The 23,028-nt window shown below is 44.1% G+C and overlaps 1 protein-coding gene across 1 annotated transcript in view; it reads right to left on the reverse strand.

The window, feature by feature from the left end:
* The window catches only part of LOC144121191 (BCAS3 microtubule associated cell migration factor-like), a 38,296-nt gene extending 19,020 nt beyond the window's left edge, over positions 1-19,276 (reverse strand). Inside the window, exons 1-14 of the mRNA XM_077654263.1 lie at positions 19,075-19,276; positions 18,363-18,417; positions 16,991-17,066; positions 16,304-16,389; positions 15,514-15,592; positions 14,934-14,997; positions 14,634-14,741; positions 11,583-11,659; positions 11,405-11,481; positions 10,186-10,269; positions 8,935-9,378; positions 5,795-5,888; positions 2,100-2,246; positions 837-1,100 (exon numbers count right to left, since the gene is read on the reverse strand). Of these exons, the coding sequence (XP_077510389.1) occupies positions 837-1,100; positions 2,100-2,246; positions 5,795-5,888; positions 8,935-9,378; positions 10,186-10,269; positions 11,405-11,481; positions 11,583-11,659; positions 14,634-14,741; positions 14,934-14,997; positions 15,514-15,592; positions 16,304-16,389; positions 16,991-17,066; positions 18,363-18,417; positions 19,075-19,145 (1,726 nt within the window). The 5' untranslated portion in view covers positions 19,146-19,276. The remainder of the gene's footprint in view (positions 1-836; positions 1,101-2,099; positions 2,247-5,794; positions 5,889-8,934; positions 9,379-10,185; positions 10,270-11,404; positions 11,482-11,582; positions 11,660-14,633; positions 14,742-14,933; positions 14,998-15,513; positions 15,593-16,303; positions 16,390-16,990; positions 17,067-18,362; positions 18,418-19,074) is intronic.
* Positions 19,277-23,028: the final 3,752 nt, after the last annotated feature.

The raw sequence follows: 23,028 nt of genomic DNA on the forward strand, positions 1-23,028 counted from the left end.
GTTTAGGAGCCCTGTGAATACCAGAGAAACAACATACCCACAAAGGGGGGATTGGGGCTCCCTGCATTCATAAAGATATGAAATTCTAGAGGTTACCAGCAAGTAAATAGGCATGGTTTGGTGTCTCAAACCTCTTCAAATCCAGACTTTCTATGCAGATTATCTTATCCAAACAAATTTTAGAGTCTAGTATATCGACTAGTGATAACAGCACATTCTGTTTACATATACTCTGGCTCTTTAGAAATGCCTGGTAATGACAGCTTGTGGCACCTAAAGACACAAAAGCTTGCTTCCTCAGCAGAACTTTTTCTGTTCACAATGAAATGCATCTTCATCAAGAGTTCAAAAACATCAGGCTGTCTCCAAACTGATCTGTAGTCATAAAAACATGCTTTACGAGGATCCACAGCTCATTCTGCAACTATGCTGCCATGTCCGCTAGATGTGCATGTTTCCCTAACACAAAGAGTCAACTACTTGTTGCTATTGCAGGAAAAAAAAAAGTAAAGGAGGGGAGATGACAGTTATAATGTGTGTACCCCTGAAAGGGACACTGTGTTTTAACTGGACTCCACTGTGACGCCATCCACTAGCAAAATGCGATGTCCTATATGGATATGTACCCCATATCTATGTCCTATATGATGATACTATATGATATACTTGGCCACAACCATAACTACAAGCTCACACACTTTAGTACAACAAGCTCCAAGGACTCCAAAATGTTGGTTGTTGCTGACCTTAGAATTTGGAAGCCTATTCCAACTGACTTCGGCTTTCAATTTTTTGTCCAGTCTATGCACATGGTAAATGCCTGCAGCTGCACATACCTTTCTTGTCACGGGCCGTGCTGGGGCTTCCCACCAGCCAGGCTCGGGGTTGGGCAAAGGCGGCCACAATGCTGAAGGCCTCCTTGGTGGCGGGACCTGAGGGGCGGCGCCCCCGCGGAGGACTGCTCTGGGGGGCACCTATGCCAGCCACTGAGAAGCCAGTCCCCTGCTTGATCTGGGCCAGCGGGGACACCAGGGTAGGCTGAGGGCCCAGGCGCCGAAGACTGCCCGAGGCATATTTTTCCAGGCTGCTGCTTGACGAGCCTGCAGCCGTGTTCACATGTGCACCACATTTGCGTCACGCCATGAAGATTGCTCCCCAGCTTAATCGGAAAAAAGGAAAGACAAAAGAGTTTAAAACTACTGCCCCAGGAAAGATGGTCATGGTCATAGACATAGAAACCACTCCTTCGAAATCAAAGACTGGTGCAGTTTGGCTTTTCTGGTATTTCATGAATGCATGAATGCAGCCAGATGGCAGCCTTAGAGACTTGCAAGCCTTGCAATTTTAATCGCCAACGTCTTCTACATAGCTCCACTAATTAAGGCCAACCTCCACTCAAATGACAGCACTGCCCACAATGGCCACTGGGCATTAAAAACAAGATGTACCAGGAATCCTGAAGGCTGGGAGCGAGGGTCAGTTCTCTGCGCCAAACTGGCACTTGTCAATTGCTACAAATTCGCCACTTCTGCTGGAGGTAGATTCAAAGCTAAAATGTTAGGTTAGCAGGAAACGGCTGCATTTGAGTACCAGGTGCTGAGTGGGTGCTCCCTTGTGAGGTACGCTAACTTGTTGCTGCTTTCCACTCCATGGAGGCTGACCTTTTATATTATACTAGTCAGCAAGGTGAACAACTTTAATGTGTTGTTTTTATCACTCACTAGTACAGAAATAAGTGTGCACACTTTTTCGGAGGTTTATGCCATCGGCGTAGTACACACTGGAACAGAAAACTTCTGCAGTCACCTGCTGGCCGAACAGAGCTGTCCAGGCAGGCCAAATAGGCCTGGGAGTGAGTGCGCTTGCAAAAGCAAGGCACAGCTATCATTTTACCCCAACAGAGAGCAGCACATTCGCAAATTTTTCACACTGTCAAAATGCACAGCAATGAACTTGAAACAGTGGGTGTTAGGTTCAGCAATTTGTTGGCACCTCAAGTACTGTCTCGACAATCGTTTTGGCTAGGCCATTGCAGCTTCACACTTTTACTCGGCGTTAAGAAAAGCAGCGCAAAGAAGCAGAAGTGGAGTGGTGCGCACTTGAAGAGCTGGGGCTTCCCGAGAGCACGGGGCTGTTGCGGCCAGTGGAAGGGGCGGACTGAATCTCTTCCAGGCCCGCGCTCTTGTGAAACCTGCTCAGCCGGTTCACAACTCGGGGGGAGGTGTGGGTGCGTCGAGTGATAGGACCTGCACAGAAGACAAGCCAAAGAGGCCAGGCAGCAGCCCTTTTGAATTCTCTTTTCTATGCTTTTTCAACCAGTCCATGGTGACAAAGGAGGCAAGGCGAGACGTGCAAAAAAAAAATAAAGACAGCCTGGCTACTTTCCAAAGTGCCAAGAAAGTGTACTGTGTGCCATATATTGCCGCATATAAGTCGACTCTGAATACAAGTTGACCCTCCAAATTTGTAGCCCTCGCCAACTAAAATAAAGTTAATTCCAAATATAAGCTGGCATTGCAGTGCGTGCCACTCAAACAAAAAAATCCCAAAACGATGCATTTACAGGGCCAGCAGTCAGAGGCAAATGGAGATCGAAGGCAACAAAATGGCGCTCCATCCTGCCTTTTATATTTGCATATGGCCAGCTGACTAGCGGCAAATCAAACTCCCAACAGACCTGCAGTTTCGGACTCCGGCGTGAAGCATCCCCCAGATGTTACTGGAAGTTAGCTCTTGCGCTGTCTACTGTTCGTAAGGGAAAGCGAGTGCCAGCAAGAGCGAGCTGGGTAAACGGCACGTTTTTTGCATTTTTCTAGTAGACCCAATTGGCACACAAATGTGCAATTTTCTTTTTTTGAGACATGCAGCTCTATGTGTCGTGCCAGTAACAAGCATTGACACGAGGCACATCCTCAGTCGGAAGTACCTAAGACCCCACAGATAGGTCGACTTCTCTATAGGTTGACTCTCGCCCCTATTTTCAGATGACTGTTTTCTGAAATAAAATGTCAGCTTATACATGGCAATATACAGTGACCGATCACCACAGACTGCATGAAGTCACACTGCTACTGAAGAAATAAGTCAGCTAACGGACAATTCAATTACTGAACATGAGCTACGCACAGTCAAACCCAAATATAACGAACTCGGATAGAGAGAATTATGCTTTATAATGAGCACTCGCAAGTTCTTCTAGTGTTATGCATGTAAAGTGCACTCTTTACAACGATCTACACATTAGTATACCGAACTATGAGCGCCCGGAATCGGCCACTAAACGTCTGCCAATGCACTGCTGCGCCGGCTCCGGGGTAGACTCCAAGCAACCACACTGGCCAGTCGCACATCAGTCAAGCTTGGGAAACGTAGGGAAAGTGGAAGCAGTCCTTTAAAATTTGCGCCTTCGATCAGCTTTGCTTTGCAGCGATCCTATCCGGCAGCTGCCAACCACGTGATCAAGTACATGCGAGTAACTCCGGATCTATCGTGCTGGCTTTGAGAATAAGACAGCCTGGCTGCCTATGAACACTGAGAGACATCGCCCTCCAGGCTTTCTTTATTCACGTTTACAAGTCGGGCATCTGGCTGTGCCTGCGTTGTTGCACATTTGCTTTTCGACACATCATCCTGCAAGATGACAATGAAACAATGGCAAGCCCTGCCGCTTTCCGACAAACTTGAAATTATCTGCCACGTTGAGTGTGGTGGAAAAAGTCGCGACATTGCAGCACAATTCAAGATTCTAAGCAGTACATAAGTGGTATCTTGAAAAACAAGTCGGCCATCAGATACAACAGACAAGAACACCTAAATATACTGATGGCCGTCACCTCCGCAAGCTGGCTAACTATGGAGATGAGAAAGCCCTGTACCAGTGGTTCTTGGACGTCTGCGCATGAAATATGCCCATCTCTGACCGCATGCCACAGCAGAAGGCAAGAGATTTCACCTGCATCCTGAACATTGAGGGATTTACAGTGGGGAGCAGTTGGCTAAAAAGATATTTGAGGACCCCTAGTTCATCACCAGAAAGACAGTTGCAAGCGAGAGCCACGAAGTTGATGCAGAAGGTGCTGAGAAGTTACAAGACGTGTGGTGTGCTGTGAGGAAGACGTACAAACCAGGCAGCCTTTACAACAGGGACGAAACTGCCTTGTTTGGACTGGCAATGCTGCCAAGTAGGACCTTGGCAATGAAAAATGAGAAGTGCCATGGTGGGAAAATGAATAAGGCCCGCAAGACAGTCCTCTTCACAACAAACATGGACAGCTCTTCAAAGTTGCGACTGTATGTCACTGGCAAGTTCAAGTCGCCTGTGTGCCTGCGCGGATACGCTTTGCTCCCAGTTATGTACAACTCGAACTCCAAGGTTTGGATGACCAGGGCGCTATTTGGGGCTTGGCTGCGTGACTGGGATGAGGAGCTTGCAACAAATGGGTGCAAGATTTGCCTCATCTTGGATGCCTTTCGGCACATCATTGCGGCATCTTGCTAAAAAAATTGAGCTTTGCTTCCTGCCACCAAACGCAACAGTGACTTTACAGCCAGTTCATTAAGGCATCATTCATGTGTTCAAGCTGCACTACCAGAAGATAGTTGAGGGGCTCTTAGTGAAACTTCAGGTGTATGATAACTGAAGATTAATTTGCAGGCTGCAATCGAGAAGATCAGTCGCGCTTGGCAAGACGTGACTCTAGACACAATCTAGAACTGCTCCCATCATGCTGGACTGTGTCATGAGAGTGCGGAAGCTGCAAGTACGGTGCCCACAGTGCAAGATGACAACGACACCAGGCTGTGGGAAGAACTCGTCGATATTCCAACTTATTTGCCTTCGAGGAATTTTTAACGGTTAACGACGACATAGCTATGACAACGAGGCCTCTGGACTCGGAAATTGTTTCCGGTGTGCTAATGTCTGATGCCCCAGAGGAGACCGAGGAGCCGCAGCCGGAAGATGATCATCCTAAGCTGACACTTAACGAAGCCTTTTCTGATATCGATGTGCTGCGACAACACTGCTTGGGAATCCAGGGAAGTGGACTGGAGTTCGCCAAACTGATGTCGTGCGTCGAAAATGCGATTCTCACTGATGAAGCTAAACAAAGTGTTCAGGCAAAAATCTCTGCAAACTGTAAATAAGTGCACATTTCTCACCAATAAATTACTATCCAGTAGATTATTCATGGTGAGTGCCATGGTTTTTCTTTCATCAGCATGTTTTCGCTCCACTGTTCACAACCTCGTGCATAATAAATTTGGTACTGAAGTTTACTGAAGTTTGTTATAAGCGGGTTCGGGTATATCGAATTATTCCATAAATCAAACAAATCACATTGAATCCTGCTGTTCGTTACAACTGGGTTTGACTGCATTGACAGAAACCACAAAAATCATCACAATCACATCACATGCAGCAAGACAGCATTATACCAAACTACTGTACAAAACAAAAATAATCAACCTCTAGTGAAACTGAGAACTTTTGGGCAAGAAACAATTACAAGTACTACGAATATGAAAAGAAAGGATGCCAATTACAGAATTACACCGTACTACTGCATAACCATACTAAGGTACTTCAAGAAGCAAGGAACGTAAGCAGGAAAAGAACACCTGTAGCAGTTGCATAATTTCCAGTTTCAAGGTACCTCTGATCCCGTTGCTCTACCCATATTTTTCTCTCTACATGTTTACGACACACAGCCATAAAGTGACTCTATGCACAATTTGGTACAAGCTGATAACGAGCTCGTAACGACAAGGTAAAAAAGAGCCAAGCACGTCTCACCTCCATAAGGGGTAATGGGGAATATGTGCGTGGTGCCCCTGAGCGTGCTCACTGCCACCCACCGGCTGTCCAACGAGAACGCCACGTCCTGAATCTGGTGGCACAAGAAGTACACAGCTTGCAACATGCTTTGCCCTCTCGCCTTCAGAATGTGCAAGGCACCGTCACTAGGTGCACTCAACTAATGACCCCACTTATCCAAGAGCCACTCCCATGAGTTTGGCCGTAATTGAGAAGGGTAAGAAAGCACCTATGCTTGGAGTGGGTGGAAACTGAAGACTATGATTAAACACCCGACACGATGTCTCACAGAAGTGCCACTTGAGCTCACCAGCTCATAGATAATGAACATGTGATGTGCATCGGCCCAGATACTACTCTCAATACCTTTAAGGTAGCAGGAATTTCAAATGCAATGGGCAGCAGTGAAATTAAAGCCTATCGAGAGTCCTAGTCATGTTTCTGACCAAGTACCCACAAGTGGACATTGGATATCACATCATTATTAACGGTGTGATTAGGTAGCTTTTTCAGAAAATTGTACTGGGAAAGCACTCAATGAGAAGTACTTTTATTATTTAATAGAGCAAATGGCTTGCACCAATATGCGAAGCTTATTTTTGTGAGAGTACTCCTGATTAACACTCCCTAGTCACGACTGCGCAAGCAACCAACTAATCACATAACCAACAAGGACTACTTTCTAAGTGTCTTCCATGTATAGTTTAAATGCAAGGGGCCCTTTGAAATTATAGCTGCAGCAACAATGATGTTTGCTATATTAGGCTCATGGAAACTGTGGATTGTATATTATGACCCCTAGGCAGTCCACCAAGGCATCAAGCTTGACCAAAAACACTGCTGGACAGTACCAAATCACAGCAAATGAAATTCCCAGTTATACACCCAAGAGAGCACAAAAGAACGCCTACAAATCATAATAAAGCATATGATGAACCATCAATGCTCTTTCAAAATACAGTGACGTAAAAAAATAATGAACTGACTTATGTAACCCGTTACTCAGAGTATTATGAAATTTGAATAATAAATTGAACAGGAAGCTCACAGGAGAAGCCATGAAAAGAAGGGTAGACTAACTAGGTAAAAACCAGAAGTGAGCCAATGTTTCAGGAAACAGCTAGGAAAATTCAGCATTTCGGATCAGGCTACACGTAGACAGGTTCTTTTAAAACCACAAGACCAAGCGCACGAGACATTTTTCACAAATATGTTAACTTGCTGGTGTTGTTTAGTAGTATTTGCAGTGCAGCACAACGTGCTAGTGCTGTACACAAGCTTTACTCCTACTGTACAGGTTGATTTTCCTCAGACAAGTCCAAGTTTTTCGTATAGTATTAGTTTATACTATCTACAGGTATGCACGCTTGCAACATGTTTGTCCATTCTACAAAAGAATAGCTACCTATATCATCAGCGATGCCAGCAGTATGTTATTACTAGAGCCAAAGATCTTATCAGGCATCCAAGCCTTCTGTATTGCTACTTCTTGGTGTCCTTCTAATACCGTTATTGCAAACAACAGTTACAGCCATTTTTTCATTCAACAGTCAGAACTTGGCATGCCATGATGACAATTTGGAGCAGGGCTAGTTGGTGCAAGATTAGGTCAAGTAAACAGTGCTGTTTCATTAACATGATCATATTATGCTACAGAATCCCCAACTCTGCTCCAGTCAGTACCTGTTGTGCCATTTACTATCACTGACTTACACAAGGCCATGGGTGCACAGCAAATGCTTTCACAAACAGCGTACTAACTATGGCAAAATCCACCAAAAAATCTTGCAAATGCCACTCATAAATCATACCAATGCAAAACTAACTAAAAAACTAAAATGTGCATTAGCTATGCTGAACTTTGGAGGCCTACAAATATTCAATTTCCTTACTTTTTACTCTGGATACCTCTAGAGGGCCTCTTTCGAGGGTACTACATGGGAATGCAGGGGGGTGGGGGAGGTAACAGTGCAATAAATGGAACTACTGTAATCAGGCATAAAATTCAAATGAGCAACTTTTGTTTCAAAAGCTGCACAAGTGCCATTGATAGCTGACATGGAAGTCAAAGACACCAATGGAAATTGATCAAATCCCAACTACTACTGACCAGCTACCAAAATCTAGTCACTGACAGCTGAAGACAAATTCCAATGACATTGCTTTGAAACTCATTTGACAAGAAATATATACATAGTGTGTTTGGGAACAAGAGACTCCAGCATGCATGACATGTGACTACACATAAGTGAGTCACACAGGATGCCGATGTGCTTTCACAACCCGAAAACAAAGCAAAAGTGGGGTCTCAATTCCAAATACACATGTAGCCGCCATTGCCAGATAGCAAGGCCATGTGTCTCTGCTCTTTGTGTGCCCTAGGGAAGTCCCTAGCAGACAATACGTCTGGTTTCGTACGAAAACAGGCCACAGAAAATGGCTAGGGTTCTGCAACACACTTTTTTTGCTCACACCCTGTCATCCCACTGCTTTGTCACACCTTTGTGCACACATGCCAGTGGACCCAACTCAAACAAGAACCCTGCCAGCACTTCCACTCGAGTGGAAAGCAAGCCATCAATGAATAACGGGTTGATGATTTTTACTTCATGCGACTCTCAGCAGAACATGAGTCATAGCTGGTTGCTCACTATAGGTGAATATAACAAAGTGAAAGAATGTAAAAACGTGTAGTTTAAAAGTTATGGCACTCCTAAAGTTCCAAATCTTCAAGAGAGGAGAAAGACCCTAGTCCTCATCCTTCCAGACTTTACCAAGCTTCAGGTATGCTTTGGTTTATGGTCTATGGGGGTTTAACGTCCCAAAGCAACTCAGGCTATGAGGGACGCCATAGTGGAGGGTTCTGGAAATGCTTTAAGCCCATCACTATACTGCTCAATGGAAGCCAGTCCTGTGTCCTGAAGGCTTGTGACCAAGTCCATACTTTGTTCACAGCAAGTGCTTGCCCTTGATTTTGGCCCGATGGTACCAAATGGCCCAAGCAAGCCCTTTACAGATTATTAAAGTATCCCAATCCCTCGCTGCTTAAAACAAATGGCCATGTGCCCCCAGCTATCCCTTTGACAAACGCGACGACTGAAGAGAGAACGCTGCTTGACCTTGGCGGTGGTGTCGCCTCGGTGCAGGGTGTACAGGTGCTGGACACTGCCGAAGGTGGGGCCCCCTGGGTGAGGCTGCAGGTGGAACAGGTGGAAGTTGTGGCCCAACCGGTCGGCCGTGAACAGCAACACGCCGCTGGGGTCAAAGTGCAGGGCGGACAGGGGCTCCCCATGGTGTGCCTGGAAGTGGGCCACCAGTCCGTCGGGCTCGGCATCCTCTTCCGTGCTGAAGGACGAGCCACGGGCCACACCAAGCACGTCCACCACAGACACCACGCCAGGGCAGGTGGCCATCGAGGCTCCGGCACTGCCCGGTGCGCCACTAAGGCTGCCTCCCAGCCGGTGACAGTCCTTCTTGGCAGAGGTGCTCGCCGAAGGTGCTTTGTGACCGGTCAGGCTCGATGCCACCGTCTCGCTAAACAAGGACAGGCCCTTGCCCAGCGTCTACAAATCAAGGAATGGCACGATGGTAATGACATAAGCTTGCTTTTACGGCATGAGCTGTTAAGAGCCAGGAAGGTATAAAAGATCATCGAGAAAGCTCTACATGACCATTACCTAGTTAGACCTTGTTCCATCATGCCAAAGAATAACTTTACATTGAGGTGTGCCTAATCTGAATAACCGCAGCACTTTTTTTTTTCAACACTACATACTCTGCTTGTCCTTAGGATTTTTCTTTTCTGCATTCTGTACAATGCATCAAAATCTAGCTGATACTGAGCGAAAAGAGCATTAGTGGGAAAAGTGCTGAATTCTCAGATCACGTTTAATGTTTGCCATCGACAGTGTAACTACCAGAAAGTTTTATTACCAGCCTGCAGTTTTATTAACAAGCCTGTAATCTCAGCATGGCTACCATTCCATCAGCTCTGCAATGATTTAAGAAAAATGACAATGAAGTCGTGAGGACAGCTGGATGACAAAGGAAATTGTTGACACAATGATGTAGAAGGATCAAACGACGAGACCCCACGAAACTTACGAAACGTAATCGCTGTATTATCTGTTAAACAGAAATGAGCAGAGTATATTGACAACGCCCTGCATTGCTGATTTGTAAATTAACTGTGCTGGGCAGATCCGTAGGCATGGTTCACATGCAGCAAACCAGAATGATATGATACAACAAATGAGAACAATTGCACCACAAAAGAGAGGCTGAAAGCTATGGCTCATGAAAATCGTGATGACACATTTTCTGCCCCTGATTAGCGCAGGGGAAGTGTCGAAGCTGCTCAGCGGGCCTACCTTGGCAGCATGTATGACTGTTGCAGTGTAGGACTGCGTGCCTTCACCGGCAACTCCACCTCTTGTCTGGTGCACTGGAAAAAGCTGCAATGGTTCAAAAGAAAGTTGAACTTCAGTGACAAGAAACAACGAAGAGGAAGCTTTAGGATTTTGCTAAAAAAAATTATCAACCAATAGAAAAGCAAGACAGCAATAAAATTTCCCAGCAGCACCTGTCAACATTACATATTTAAACTTTTTCTTGCAGCCACATACAGCAGACTCTTTAAGGCAAACTCCATTCTGAAAAGCTGAACAATTTGCAAAGGCTTATACAGTTTCCCACAGATATAATGCTGAGAAAAAACTGCTTAATATGGACCATTAAACCTGCGAACAATGGTTAATGCCAACTACTGCAATACCACAACACAGTAACTAAATAGATTTGTTCGTGCGGATGTTCCTGAAGACCGGCAACATCAATGGTGAGCTGCAGGTGGCTTAGCGTGCGTCATCCAATTATTAAGTGTACTGTGCTCTTCAAGTAGACTAAGCATTTTCAGAAGCATAAATGTTGTGAGCAGCCTCCATCCAACATTGAGCAGATTTCCATGGTATGAGGAGTTTAAGATCCCGAAGCTGCATGTGAGCTATGAGAGATGCCGCAGTGGTGGGTTCCAGATTAACTTTGACCACTTGGGGTTCTTTTGTGCGAACCGACATAGCACTATACACAGATGTATTTTGCATTTTTCCCCCAATAAAATGCTGCTGCCGGGATTTAAACCTCTACCCTTGGGCTCAACATGGCCACCGACCCAACGCAAGGTATAGTATGAAAAGTTGCTAAAAATATTTTTTTCTGTGCCTGATTAACATTCATTTGCTGAGTCCTCCTCATTTATGCATGTATCATTACTAGTTCACAAGTAGCAATCCAACATTTCAGGCAGTTCTACTTAAATGAACATATTTACATGGACCTGCAACTTCGTCTTAAAAAGATTCCACTTTAATTTCTGACCTGGCTACTGATTTTACAAGCTCTCTGAGGGTACAAGCTCAGGCATGCTCCGAACATTACAGGACTAAGTGCTACCACATTAGCAGGTCAAGCACTGTTTTCTGAACAACAGTCTTAGATGAACTTGGTACACCATACACAAACTTACATTCGATTACAAACATGCACTCTAATCAGGCATCCAGCACGACTTTCTCGCAAACCTTGGCTCACCGCTTTGTCCGCGAACGCCAGCCATCTAGTATGCAGCGCAATTGGGTTGACATTTGGCCCCGACACAGGAAAGCAACCTGCACAGTCCCAGTGATGTGGCGAACAAGAAAAAGAGAAAAATGCATTCGAGAAATGCGAGATAAAAACAGTGAAAATTAAATAAATAACAAAGACGTACCAGTAATACAAAAGCATTCCTTAAACGTGCAAGCATTGTACACAGATATCTTGTCTTGGAAGGTGACAGCCAGGACCCTGTAGGCAAAAAAGAAGAAACAGCCAGACTAAGTCAAAAGTAGTGATACACTGCACTGTAAACTAAGAAGTATGGGACGCAGCCTATATAATCCCAAGCTGTCAGAACGCCTGCTCTCGCACCGTACTTTGCATGTTCCTCCACTAGATGCCAGGTTACATGGGTACTGATCCCGGATCGGTACTATCCTAGAATATGGTTGCATTGTTTGCAGTTACCGTAACTTGTGGATGTAAACAAATTGGAATAGGTTCAAAAAAAGGCTGTGCATTTTATATTTTCGTGAGAAAACAGAGACTTTACACCATCTCATCTGTTTTAGCTGGGGCTCATTCCACTTTTCTCACGTCGTCACACTGAATGTTTAAGTTCTAGCACGTGTTAACTCCGTGATTGAAGTCACTCAGCAACTATTTAAAGTTTTGTAAACCATCGTCATTATGAAACTATCAAGAACTAAACATTTTACCTTTCAGTCCTTGTAATGACTTGTTCAAATATAGGTTCTTTCACTGCATTATAGAAATTTTGGAAACTCCATTCCTGGCCCTACTCTTGTTCTGCTTTTGAAAGAATTTTTAGATCCTGCTATTCGCAGCTGACATGTTTTTTACTGTGCGTTTCCTTGTGCTTTCATAGTACTTAATAAGCTGCTGTTCGTTACCATTTCTTTGCACATTTTTACCTCCTCCTACCCCATGCCCATGCACCTACCCCATGCAAAGCTGCAGATTATAAAACTAATAAATAAATGAAAAAGACCCTGTGAATCCCAGCCCACTAGCATGCATTGCCAATAGCACACAATAAGCCATTTTCTAAACACACTCTCCGAATGTCAAGCTGCCATTTAAGCTGTCGAGCCAGGCACGATGTACAAAACTTATCGCGACCAAATTAAATGGACAATAGCCTTAAAAGGTGACCGTGCTTTTATAAAAGAAGGACGAGCTTCTAAAAGCAGGCTGAGACAAAGTGGCTCTTTTAAAAACACTGCAAAAACAACTGCTACACTTTTATACGCAACCTAAAATGTTATAAGAACTTACACACCATTGTTAGCTAAGTAACCAGGTCTCATCCCTCCTCATTGCTTAGGCCTCAATCGTCATTTATGTTACAATATTCCTTCTAGGTACAGTTAGTGAATCTGCTGTCTCACCATAGCTTTATTCCAACAGTACAGTCATGATGCCACCGGCACTTATGAATTTCTCTTGCAAAAAGCAAGTTCATCCTTCATAACAATTATCATTATTCAGTGCAACACAGCGGCAGTGGCTATCACATTTACAATAAAATAAATTGCTTTAGACAAGTAACAGGCAGCACGAAGTCTGTCCAGAAAGTACCCACCGGGTTTAATGTCTTTGAGATTCATGGCATGGCCTGCATCTCATTTCATTCCCTGCTAGAAAATAACTCGCCACACGCTCGATCAACAGCGAAATTAATTGAGTGAGAGGCCGTTCAGTGCCATCCATTTCCATAGAGTTTTGGGTTTGGCTTGAACATTCACCTTTGAATACTGTTCCAATGTTTCTTAAAAATTTGGGGGATTATTACATTCAGCGAAATTCTGCTATCACTGGTTCAGGGATAACTGCAGCGATGTTGAACGTGATGAAAACGGAGGATGGTCTACCAATGAAATGTGAAATGAGCGAGTCTTGTAATCAACAAAAATAGCTTACTGACAATCAGTGTAATGATCTTAGCATTTTACTTACTGTTCCTGCTTTCAGAATTTGGATACAGGACGTATGCAAAAGATGTCTGGTGGCCAAATTCATTCATGTTTCAAGCATCAAAAAGAACTTAATGTCAAAGCTGCAGTGGAGCTGACGAAAGCTGATCTAGTTAGATATTTCTGGAGAAGATTAGGACATACAAGATATAGTCTATGGCTATGACCAGGAAATGAAAGCACAGTCCATGAAGTGGGAGCTATCAGGGTGCCCACATGAAGCTTGGTAAGGTTAAATAAGTGCAAAAGTCTGGGTGATGGTCTTCTTTGATCACTGAGGTATTGCCTGATAAAACTGCACCTCCTTGACGTTACACCATAAACGATGAGCAAAGACGCCAAAAGAAAATGACCTCACTTATTGAATCCACTAACTACCGCCTCTACTGTGAAAATGTACCTGACTCGTCATCACGTCTTGGGCCAGCATTTTTTGGTGGTGTGTGCTGACATACAGAAATGCTAGCCCCCTACAGTGCAGACAAACTTGATTGTGACCTACAGATATTCCGAAAGCTCAAGACTCATTTGAAAGGCAAGAGATCTTTGCTAACCAAAGAGAGAAACAAGGCAACACAACACAACAGCTGCAGGCCATCCCAAAATAAGACACTGCAGTATCTTCCACTAAGTGGGAAGAACTCAAAGGTAAGTGAGCAAGATCCCAAGGAGAGAGTACCATGGAGAGCAGTGCAGCATCACTGCCCTAGCTTGTCAACACTCTTTGAAATAGCACTATTAAGGAGAATGTCTGATAGTTTTCAGGCAGCCTTCGTAGACGGGAATGTCAGAGTTAAAGCTTCCTTCTAAGCAAAGCAATTGCAAAAGTGCCAGCATTTTTTTCTTTCTCTCTCTCCAATTGCCACATAGTGCAAAGCAACACGTGCCATAGAAAAAAATGACAATGCATTCAGGATTCTTAGGCACCATGATTGCAAGCTATATTTTCTCACCAACACCCCTCCATCTCCTCTTTGCTCACTTACACATTAGACCTAATGACATTATGGCCCTTTCACTGTTTGGAGGCTGAGGAGAGCCAATTTCTTAATTTCTTGCAATGACTTAAACTGAAATTGAATTTCGATTTATACATCAAAGCGATAATAGTTGGACAGCTACATTGGTACCGTCACTTCAATAACAATCACGATACATAGCTCATGCATAGTATGACAATCAATGGTCTAGCTTAGATTTAAGCAACTTGGAACTTTGCGTCTCACCTTTTGTTGGATCGAATCTCATTGATGGGTTCCTTGAACCTGATGTTATGAACCTGGTCCATGGTCTTGAGGGAGACGATGCTGACAGAACAGAACTGCTGCCCTGGACTGAGGTAATGAGAGCGCAAAAACAAAAAAATTAATATTTGACCAGAATGTTTAAACCCTAAAACGCTGGTAAGCTATAGCCTCATTCTGCTTCCATTAATTTTTTGCAGCACTCAACAGCCAGTGAACACAAGAAAATATCTGCTGGGTCTCGCTTGAGTACCAGAAAACACAATCACAATAACCTGTTACCTTGAGCTGTCGCAAAGAGCCACGAGTGGCCTCTTCGAAGCAAACGGGTCATTGCCACAACTGCCTGCATGGCCATGAAAAAAAAAAGTAGGCATATGGTCAAAACCACAGAGACTGGGGCACAAGACAGCAGTTTGTGGTCCTACACAATGCACGAAAAATACTATACTCTATCCAGCTGTGATAACGTACCAGTAACCTAAAAGCTAAGCTTGAAAACTCATGGATCTTGATTAAAGAATATCTTTGTCCTAAAAAAACCATGACAGGATTAGTTTTGAGAGGCCAGAATGCTATAATGCCAGCCGGGTTACAATGCATGGGCATTTCTGCACCCTGTTGCTATCAAAACGCCACCCGCATTGTAACTTAGATAGCAAAATCGGTTCAGCCACTGTGCTAGTTTGACGAGCTGAAAGGCAAAATTCTGAGAAAGGTTGCTTACTAAACACCTTCATTAAAATAAATAAGAAACCATCAGAAGTGTGACTCAAAGCCATGTGTTGCATTACTGATACGGCCAATTAAAGAATGTGCAAAATGAGGGCATAGGAATGAATTTTGCAAGTGGGTCACTTACTGTCTGGTGCTGGCAGAATGTTCAGTGCTCTCACAGGCCCCTGTCTCCAAGACAAAACTTCTTGCGCTTCCCCATTAGCCTGGAAATGACAAAAATACTTCACATCCCGTGCATTTCATGAAAAGCATGCCATTTTGCTACCAAGCGCACACTGCAACTGCTTTCATTAACAACTTTACTAAAGAAGACGGAGGCAAAGGTCCAACATGCGCTAAATTAAATAGACATACGGTGGACTATGAAACTCAATAGACCCAAATTTTGTACAACACTTCGAACTTGCGAAAATGTTTATGGTTTATGATTTATGGGGCTTAACATCCCAAAGCAACTCAGGCTATGAGGGATGCCATAGTGAAGGGCCCTGGAAATTATGTTGACCACACTAAAAAAAAAAAAAGTCCTGTCTTAAATGCAGGTGTTTTATGCAGGTGTCTTGTATCTGAAGAAATGGAAAAGAAGTTTATACCTAAAACTAGCAGCAGAAAAAAGTAAAGAGATTGGTGTCATAAAATATCACAGGTAAAAAAAAAACTACACAACTTGCAGCATCACATGTATACCAAAATGCTTAATCACTGCGATTTCAATGTGGTTTAGCACATATAATTCCAGTCAAACTGTCACCAGCCAAAAGATACTTCAATACTAGAGAAACAATACTGAAAAACTTTATCTTTTGCAGTGACACCCAAAACAAGTCACTATCAACAGCAAATTAATAAAAACTGGATTCCATTTGCTCCCACTTTCATTACTATGCTTGAATCACAGGCAGTTTGTTACGTACCGACACACACCACACTTGGACTCCATTTACATAACCAACGACAAGTAGAAGCGGTGGGGCAGTTCCATTGTAATCTCTGCTGCCATCTGCCAAAAGAGTGCAGTCTTGTGAATCACAACACTAAATTCTTATTATAGCATTTGATGAAACATTACTATTGGATAAAGGCACTTTTTCATTTCTACTTTCACCCAGACCATTAAAATGAAAACAATAAATGCATGCATCTATTTATTTACGTTGGCTTTTTTTCTTCTTCTGAAACCACCATTAAATCAATATGAACACTTGTCACCAAAATTTGCTTGGTAAGAAAACAATCTCTAAATCCATAAATCAACTTCAATTTCAGTTTTGTTGTCATGGATGTTACTCCTCTGCCTACCCCCGATATTATCCCCTTAACTGACATTACATCAGCGACTGTAGATGTTTCACCAGTGAAACTCTACACCATGCCCTAAGCGGTATATTACACAATTATAATACGGCAATGAAGTTTTTCGCATGTAAAGGTGCTTATGGAAGCCTACGAAGAGCATGCATACAGAACAAGCACAAGTGCTGCTTCTCAAGTTCTTGGCCATTGACAGCCTTCCTTGCTCAAATAATATGTACATGAAGTATTGTTTGTGCATAGTAATTATAACAATATGTCACAGCACAACTACATCAGACTATGCTTACCATTTACTTCTGTGTATGCAAACCGTACCCACTGAATCGTTTCTTTTTCTTCCGCTTTTGAAGATTGCGTGTAGGCCTGAAATAAGTGAGGTTTCAGTGTTCAGGCTTGAATCAGCTCATACAGTACTAGATGCCTGAACAAATGTTAGCAGCCTAAGAGGTCATTGGCATCTGCAGTGATTGATCAATATTACCATTCAGCTGGAATGTGACCGACCAAGTGTAGCATTACTAATGCTGGTAAACGATGATGAAGTGAGAGGTTAGGCACTTAACTCTAGCAACTTCAGCAAATCTCGTGCTAAATTGTAGGCAAAAACAAAATGAAATGTCTCATGTTAATTACTGGAGTATTTTGTAATTTTGTCTTGATATCAATTTAACAAGGCCACAAACCTTTCTTCTGCACACAACAGCAAATTTTTTCTGCCGTTTTCTACTTTTGGGAAGTGCACAACAAAACCAATACACTATGAAACATTTATCCTACATACAGGATGGCAATGAAAATTTTCAAAAAACACTGCAATAAATGCAATGAACTAAAAAAAAATCTTTTTTTCTGTTACTGCAGTACATGTAAAAATGAAATACGTATAATGAGTGCTGATCTCCACTAACTAGAAGTCTATTTGTGATAGGCCTCTCAATTGGGCTACCAATTGTTATCTTTACAAAATAAAAAGCTATAGCATGGACTCTTTGTGCCCTTCTAACAATGCGCAAGAAACGCACAACTGACAGCCTATGCAAATTATAAATGAAGCATGTGTTTACTGATAAGTGCACTTGCATTTATCATTAAGTGAACACACACCGATAAATGCAGGTAGATCAACAAGTGAAAACGCAACACTGCCCTGATTAAGTGAAGGCTTGTCACCTTTGGAAAGTACTCCTATTAATGGGTAACAACTACTCAAAAACACCTCTTTCCTACTGATTTCCAGAATTCGTACTTTGGCACACACATTCATCTGCACATGCCTTTATGAAGCTTTAATGTGTTTTTAAAAATATTTCATGCAGCTGTTTCCACCAGCATGTTTTACTATTTAGGCAATGAAACCTTTACCAGTTTCTTATAACCGAAAATAAACTGTGAGCAAGATGAAAAACATTAGAGCAGTATAAAAAGCCGTTAATAATTACTGTCATGCTGTTGTATTCAAGTGCAGATGTTCCCGAGGCAAGGCTTTCACGCAGCACCCCCCCCCCCCCCCAAAAAAAAAAAAAACGCAGAAGTATCGCAACACCAGACGTCGATATGCGAAACGCGGAGCGATGCATGTCGCAATTTACTGCACTTTTTTTTTATTTGCTACTACTCATTAACGCGCTCAAAGCGAGACTTTTATTCGTGTTTACTTACTTGAGGAATGACTTCATTGATCAGAGCAACAACACTGCCCATGTAGGACTTGTCACTGCAAAGCAAATGGTCAAGCATTATTTAAATTAGCTGGCTCAGCAGGACCAAGTTGTGTTACTAGGGGTGACTAAGCGACTCCAACGTGCGCGACGAAACAATCGCTCGGCTGGTATTTTATTGGTCGAGAAACAGACATTTTCTCCAAAACCGTTGCATCTCTGCACTGCTCACGGCAAGCGCACAAAAGGAAGAAAGTGCCTTTGTTGTTGGGGCGCAGACCATGCATGCAAACGAAGGTCAAGCTCTCGTTTGAATGGCACCCCGGAAACAACACAACGCGACCGCGGTTTCAACACGCGCGCACGCATAGAACTTCGTACGCGGCTCTTTGCGCACGCTTGAACACGGCGTTACCGCCAAGAAGGCGGAGCGGCCTCTAATTTACCCGACCAGTGATTCATACTTTATTAGGGTTAGGCATTACCGGATGTTGCATAAACGGTGAGCAGACAAAGTGAGCCCGAGAGAGCAGCGTGCAGAATGCAAGGCTCCAAGGCTTTCTTCAAGCCTCGCCTCTGCGCCACCGAAACAAAAACAGGCTCGGGAATGGATGATCATATCAGATCGCGGTGAACAGGAGCGCGCGATCGGCTGATTTCAGTGTCAAGATTGGGTACTGCGTATTTTGGTGTATTGTTCTCCGGGCACCTACTTGATCACGGCCTGTGGTCGCACCACAAGGCCAGATGGCTTGACACCTCGCCTGTGAGACTCCGCTGCCATGTCGCTGGCAAATGAGATCCAATTTTGGCATACGACTGGCTAGTGGTTCACACAAATTCAGAAGAAATATCAAATGACCGTCCGGACAGATGTCTCCATCATGTTTACAAACATCAGCTGAAGCCTGACGTCATGTGCAGACCCCCAAAACTGTGTAGGCTTGAAGGAGACCGTTTAGCAACAACTTCAACTAGTTTAACAATAAATAGATATGTATTTTTTATTAATAAATTTATTATTTAAGTAATTGTATTATAATATATTTTGTTAATAAATACAAAACATTTATTTATTATTTAATATTTTGTACGTTATGTAGCGCCACTATCTTTTGTCAGAATTATCGGACGAAGGACGCTTGCGTGCGCACCTTGCGATCGTGTTGGGGCAACACCCTCTAAATACTTTCTTCAGGCCTCTCCAGGCCCTCCTTTCCACACGCGCTACGTCACGCCAAGTGTCCGGTCAGGCTGCTCACCAAGCGCGGCTCCGCTCCGCTCGGTTGTCTCCCTCGATGTGCTCGCGCTTGCCCGGGCAAGCACAGACACGAACGCAGTCTTGCAGTGAGCGTCTAGCTGCTGCTTGAGTCTTTCAGCCTGGCGTTGGGTGCATTTCCGTTCGCTCCTCGCACGGCTGTGTCTGGTTCGTGTGGCCGTTTCTTGTGTGGCGTGCGTACCTGTGCTAGCGCACGAATGGGAAACTGATTGCCTGCCGTGTAGCGAGTGCAACTTCGTGAAACATGGGCCGGTGCTGTGTTCCCGGGTGCCGCGGGAACTACCAGAATGGTCCCAAAGTACGTGTTTATTGCTTCCCAAGAGACGAAGTACGAAGAAAAGCCTGGTTGCGAGCCATTCCACGGAAGGATTTCACACCTACAGAGCATTCGAGGGTAAGACTCTGAAATATTGCTTAATAGGCGCTGGTAATTATCTTAGTTGTGAGCTGTCGCTCCCGGAAAGGCATGCTGTCTTTGTAGGCAATGATATCACTTCTTACACTTATGTATGAATTGTCCAGGAAGCATTTAGTTCTGTGGATGTGCATAAGGCTTGTGTAAAAGCTGTGTAAATATGTAAAAGCTGTTCACTATTCAGACTCTTTTTACTTAGTGTTTTAGGCAATGGAGAGTCATGGCGAATGGCCTTGCTTCATTTTCTCGTGCAGGTGTGTGAACTGCACTTCCACGCAGGCGACTTCATTACGACGTTGTCACACCAAGATGAACTGACAGGGAAAATAATAGAGGTGAAGCGTGACAGGCTACAGTTGAAGATTGATGCTGCGCCTTCTGTTTTTCCAAACTGCCCAAAATACTTGTCCTCAACGCCTGGACGGAGTGAATCGCCAGAGACGAAAAAAGCAAGAAGGGAAAACGCTGCTTTGCAGGAGGCTATGAGGAAGTCACTTCAGTCTAATGAGCTTGAACAGAAAAGAAACAAAGTTTCATCTTACGAGGAGTTCAAATCTAAGTTGCCTGGAATCTGCAACACGAAATTCTGGACCGTTTCTGTCGATGAGCAGTGCGTTAGGTTCCTTCTCATCGAGAATGATCCTTCACCTAATGTGAAATGCGCCTTGGTAGTTCTCCCTGATCTGTCACTTTCTGTTTTCTTGAATGGAGTGAAGCTTCTGTCGCTTCCTTCAGGCAGGATTCTGCCAGCTCAAGTATGCGACACCTCCAGCCTGTCCTTGCTGCTAGAAGAACTCGAGATAGGCTTGCATAATATACCTGAGGTGACGAAAGAGTCGAAACATACTAAAGTATTGCAGTTTGTCGGTTCACTGCTTGCAGACCTCATTGAGGACAGTGATACGACGAAAGAACAGTCTTCTTTGCTGAAATTTCTGGTTGAGCAGATAGAGCTTCTCCTCGCGAAACAGCATGTGTATAGCGCAGAGCTGCTGGTATTCGCCAGTATTTTGAATTCAATTTCTCCTCACGCATATCACTTCACAAGAGCTGCATCAAGAATCATTCTGCCCCATCCTTCCACACTGCGCCGTGTTTGCTCAAATTACAAAGCTGACCCTCTTGTGGAGCAAAATCAACCGCACTGTCTCTCCTACATCCGAGAACGAGTCAAATCAATGAAAGACCACGAGAAGACAGTGACCCTGATGATCGATGAGATCCACATAAAACCATACTTCGACTACAAAGGGGGCACAATAGTAGGATCGTCGGTTCATTCAACGGAACCAGCAACAACAGCCCATGTGTTCATGGTACAATCACTCCTTTCTGCAAACAAGGACGTCATTCACATATTACCTGTGAGCAAACTGAGCGCAGAAATTTTGCACGAGCATGCTAAGAACATAATCATTAATGTTGAGAAAATGGGGCTCAAAATTATCGCTGTGATAACGGACAACAATGCTCTGAACCGCAAGATGATGTCGTTATTTGCTACAAGTCCTCAGGTGAGCATTGTCTATCCCCATCCAGCCGATAACGCTCGCCCTCTTTTCTACGTGGTCGATCCTGTGCATCTCTTGAAGTGCATTAGGAACAATTGGATTAACCAGAAAAACCCTGGAACATGCCTCTATTTCCCTGAAATGGACTTGAGTGGAGCAATGCCCGAAGGGCCTCCTCGTATGAAAGCTGCTTCTTTCGCAGCTGTGCGGCAGCTTTATTCTTCAGAGAAGACGTCGCTTGTGAAGGCTGCTTACAGACTGAACGCAAAAGCCGTGAATCCAACCTCAATGGAGCGGCAAAATGTAAAGCTCGCTCTCGACGTCATTAATCAGTTTGTTTCAAATGCCCTCAGGACACATGGTTCCGCGTTCAAGATTCCTCAAGCTGAGTCGACTGCTCTTTTCATTGACGTTATCCTCACATGGTGGCAAATAGTCAATGTTAAGACCCCTTGCAAAGGCCAGAGGCTAAGGGACAGCATGCAAGACCCTGTAAGGTCTGTTGATGACACACAGTTAGCTTTCCTGAGCGGCGTTGTGGACTGGTTGGACGCTTGGGCAAGAATAAACATCACCAGTGGCTCGCTGACGAAAGAGACTCACAGTGCTTTGCGACTGACATGCTATTCTCTGGTAGAACTCTCGCGCTACTGCTTAGAAGAACTTCACTTCACGTACGTACTGCTGGGCAAATTTCAGACGGATGCGCTAGAAGACCGGTTCGGCCGTTACCGCCAGCTGGCAGGATCACAGTACCACATTTCCGTGCGTCAGCTCTACGAATGTGAGAAGAAGCTTCGTCTTCAAAAACTTTTGACATTTCCACGCGAGGAAACAGAGTTTGAAGACGTAAGTGAGGATCTTGTCCCATGCAACTTTTCTGTGGCTGTCAGCGACGACGATATTACACACGCCCACTCTGACATGGATGCTATTGTCTACATTGCAGGATACGCTGCTCATGCTGCTTTAAAGAAGCTTTCATGTTCTGCTTGCTTCAGCACATTGGTGATTGAAAATCGAGAGATCGAAGCGGAAAATACTGCCATGATAGCTAACCTGTCGAGAGGAGGGCTGAAGTTTCCCCAGCCATGCACAGTTCACATGGTACTGATGACTAAACTAGTTGCAGAGAAGTTGTCTTTTGGAGCAACCGCGGAAGATTTTCTCTCCTGTAGAAATCAACGTGGTGTCGTGATTTCACAGACGATTTCCCTCCTGGACGAACACGACATTGAGACATGTGAAAATGGCCACACTGCACAAACTCTCCTGCGCTTGGTAGTACGCGTTGCAACCAACGTTGTTCTAAACAACTTTTGCAAACTAAGAAATGATGCCATACAAGACAATGCGCAGCAGAAGGCCGCAGCCCGGAAAGCAGCAACGCTTAAGAAGAAGTAAGTTTTATTCCCAAGCAATAAAAATGCTTTGCGCACACTTCATTGCTGGTGTCTCGTCG

Source organism: Amblyomma americanum, chromosome 2 (assembly GCF_052857255.1).
Source record: "Amblyomma americanum isolate KBUSLIRL-KWMA chromosome 2, ASM5285725v1, whole genome shotgun sequence".
NCBI classification, from domain to species: domain Eukaryota; kingdom Metazoa; phylum Arthropoda; class Arachnida; order Ixodida; family Ixodidae; genus Amblyomma; species Amblyomma americanum.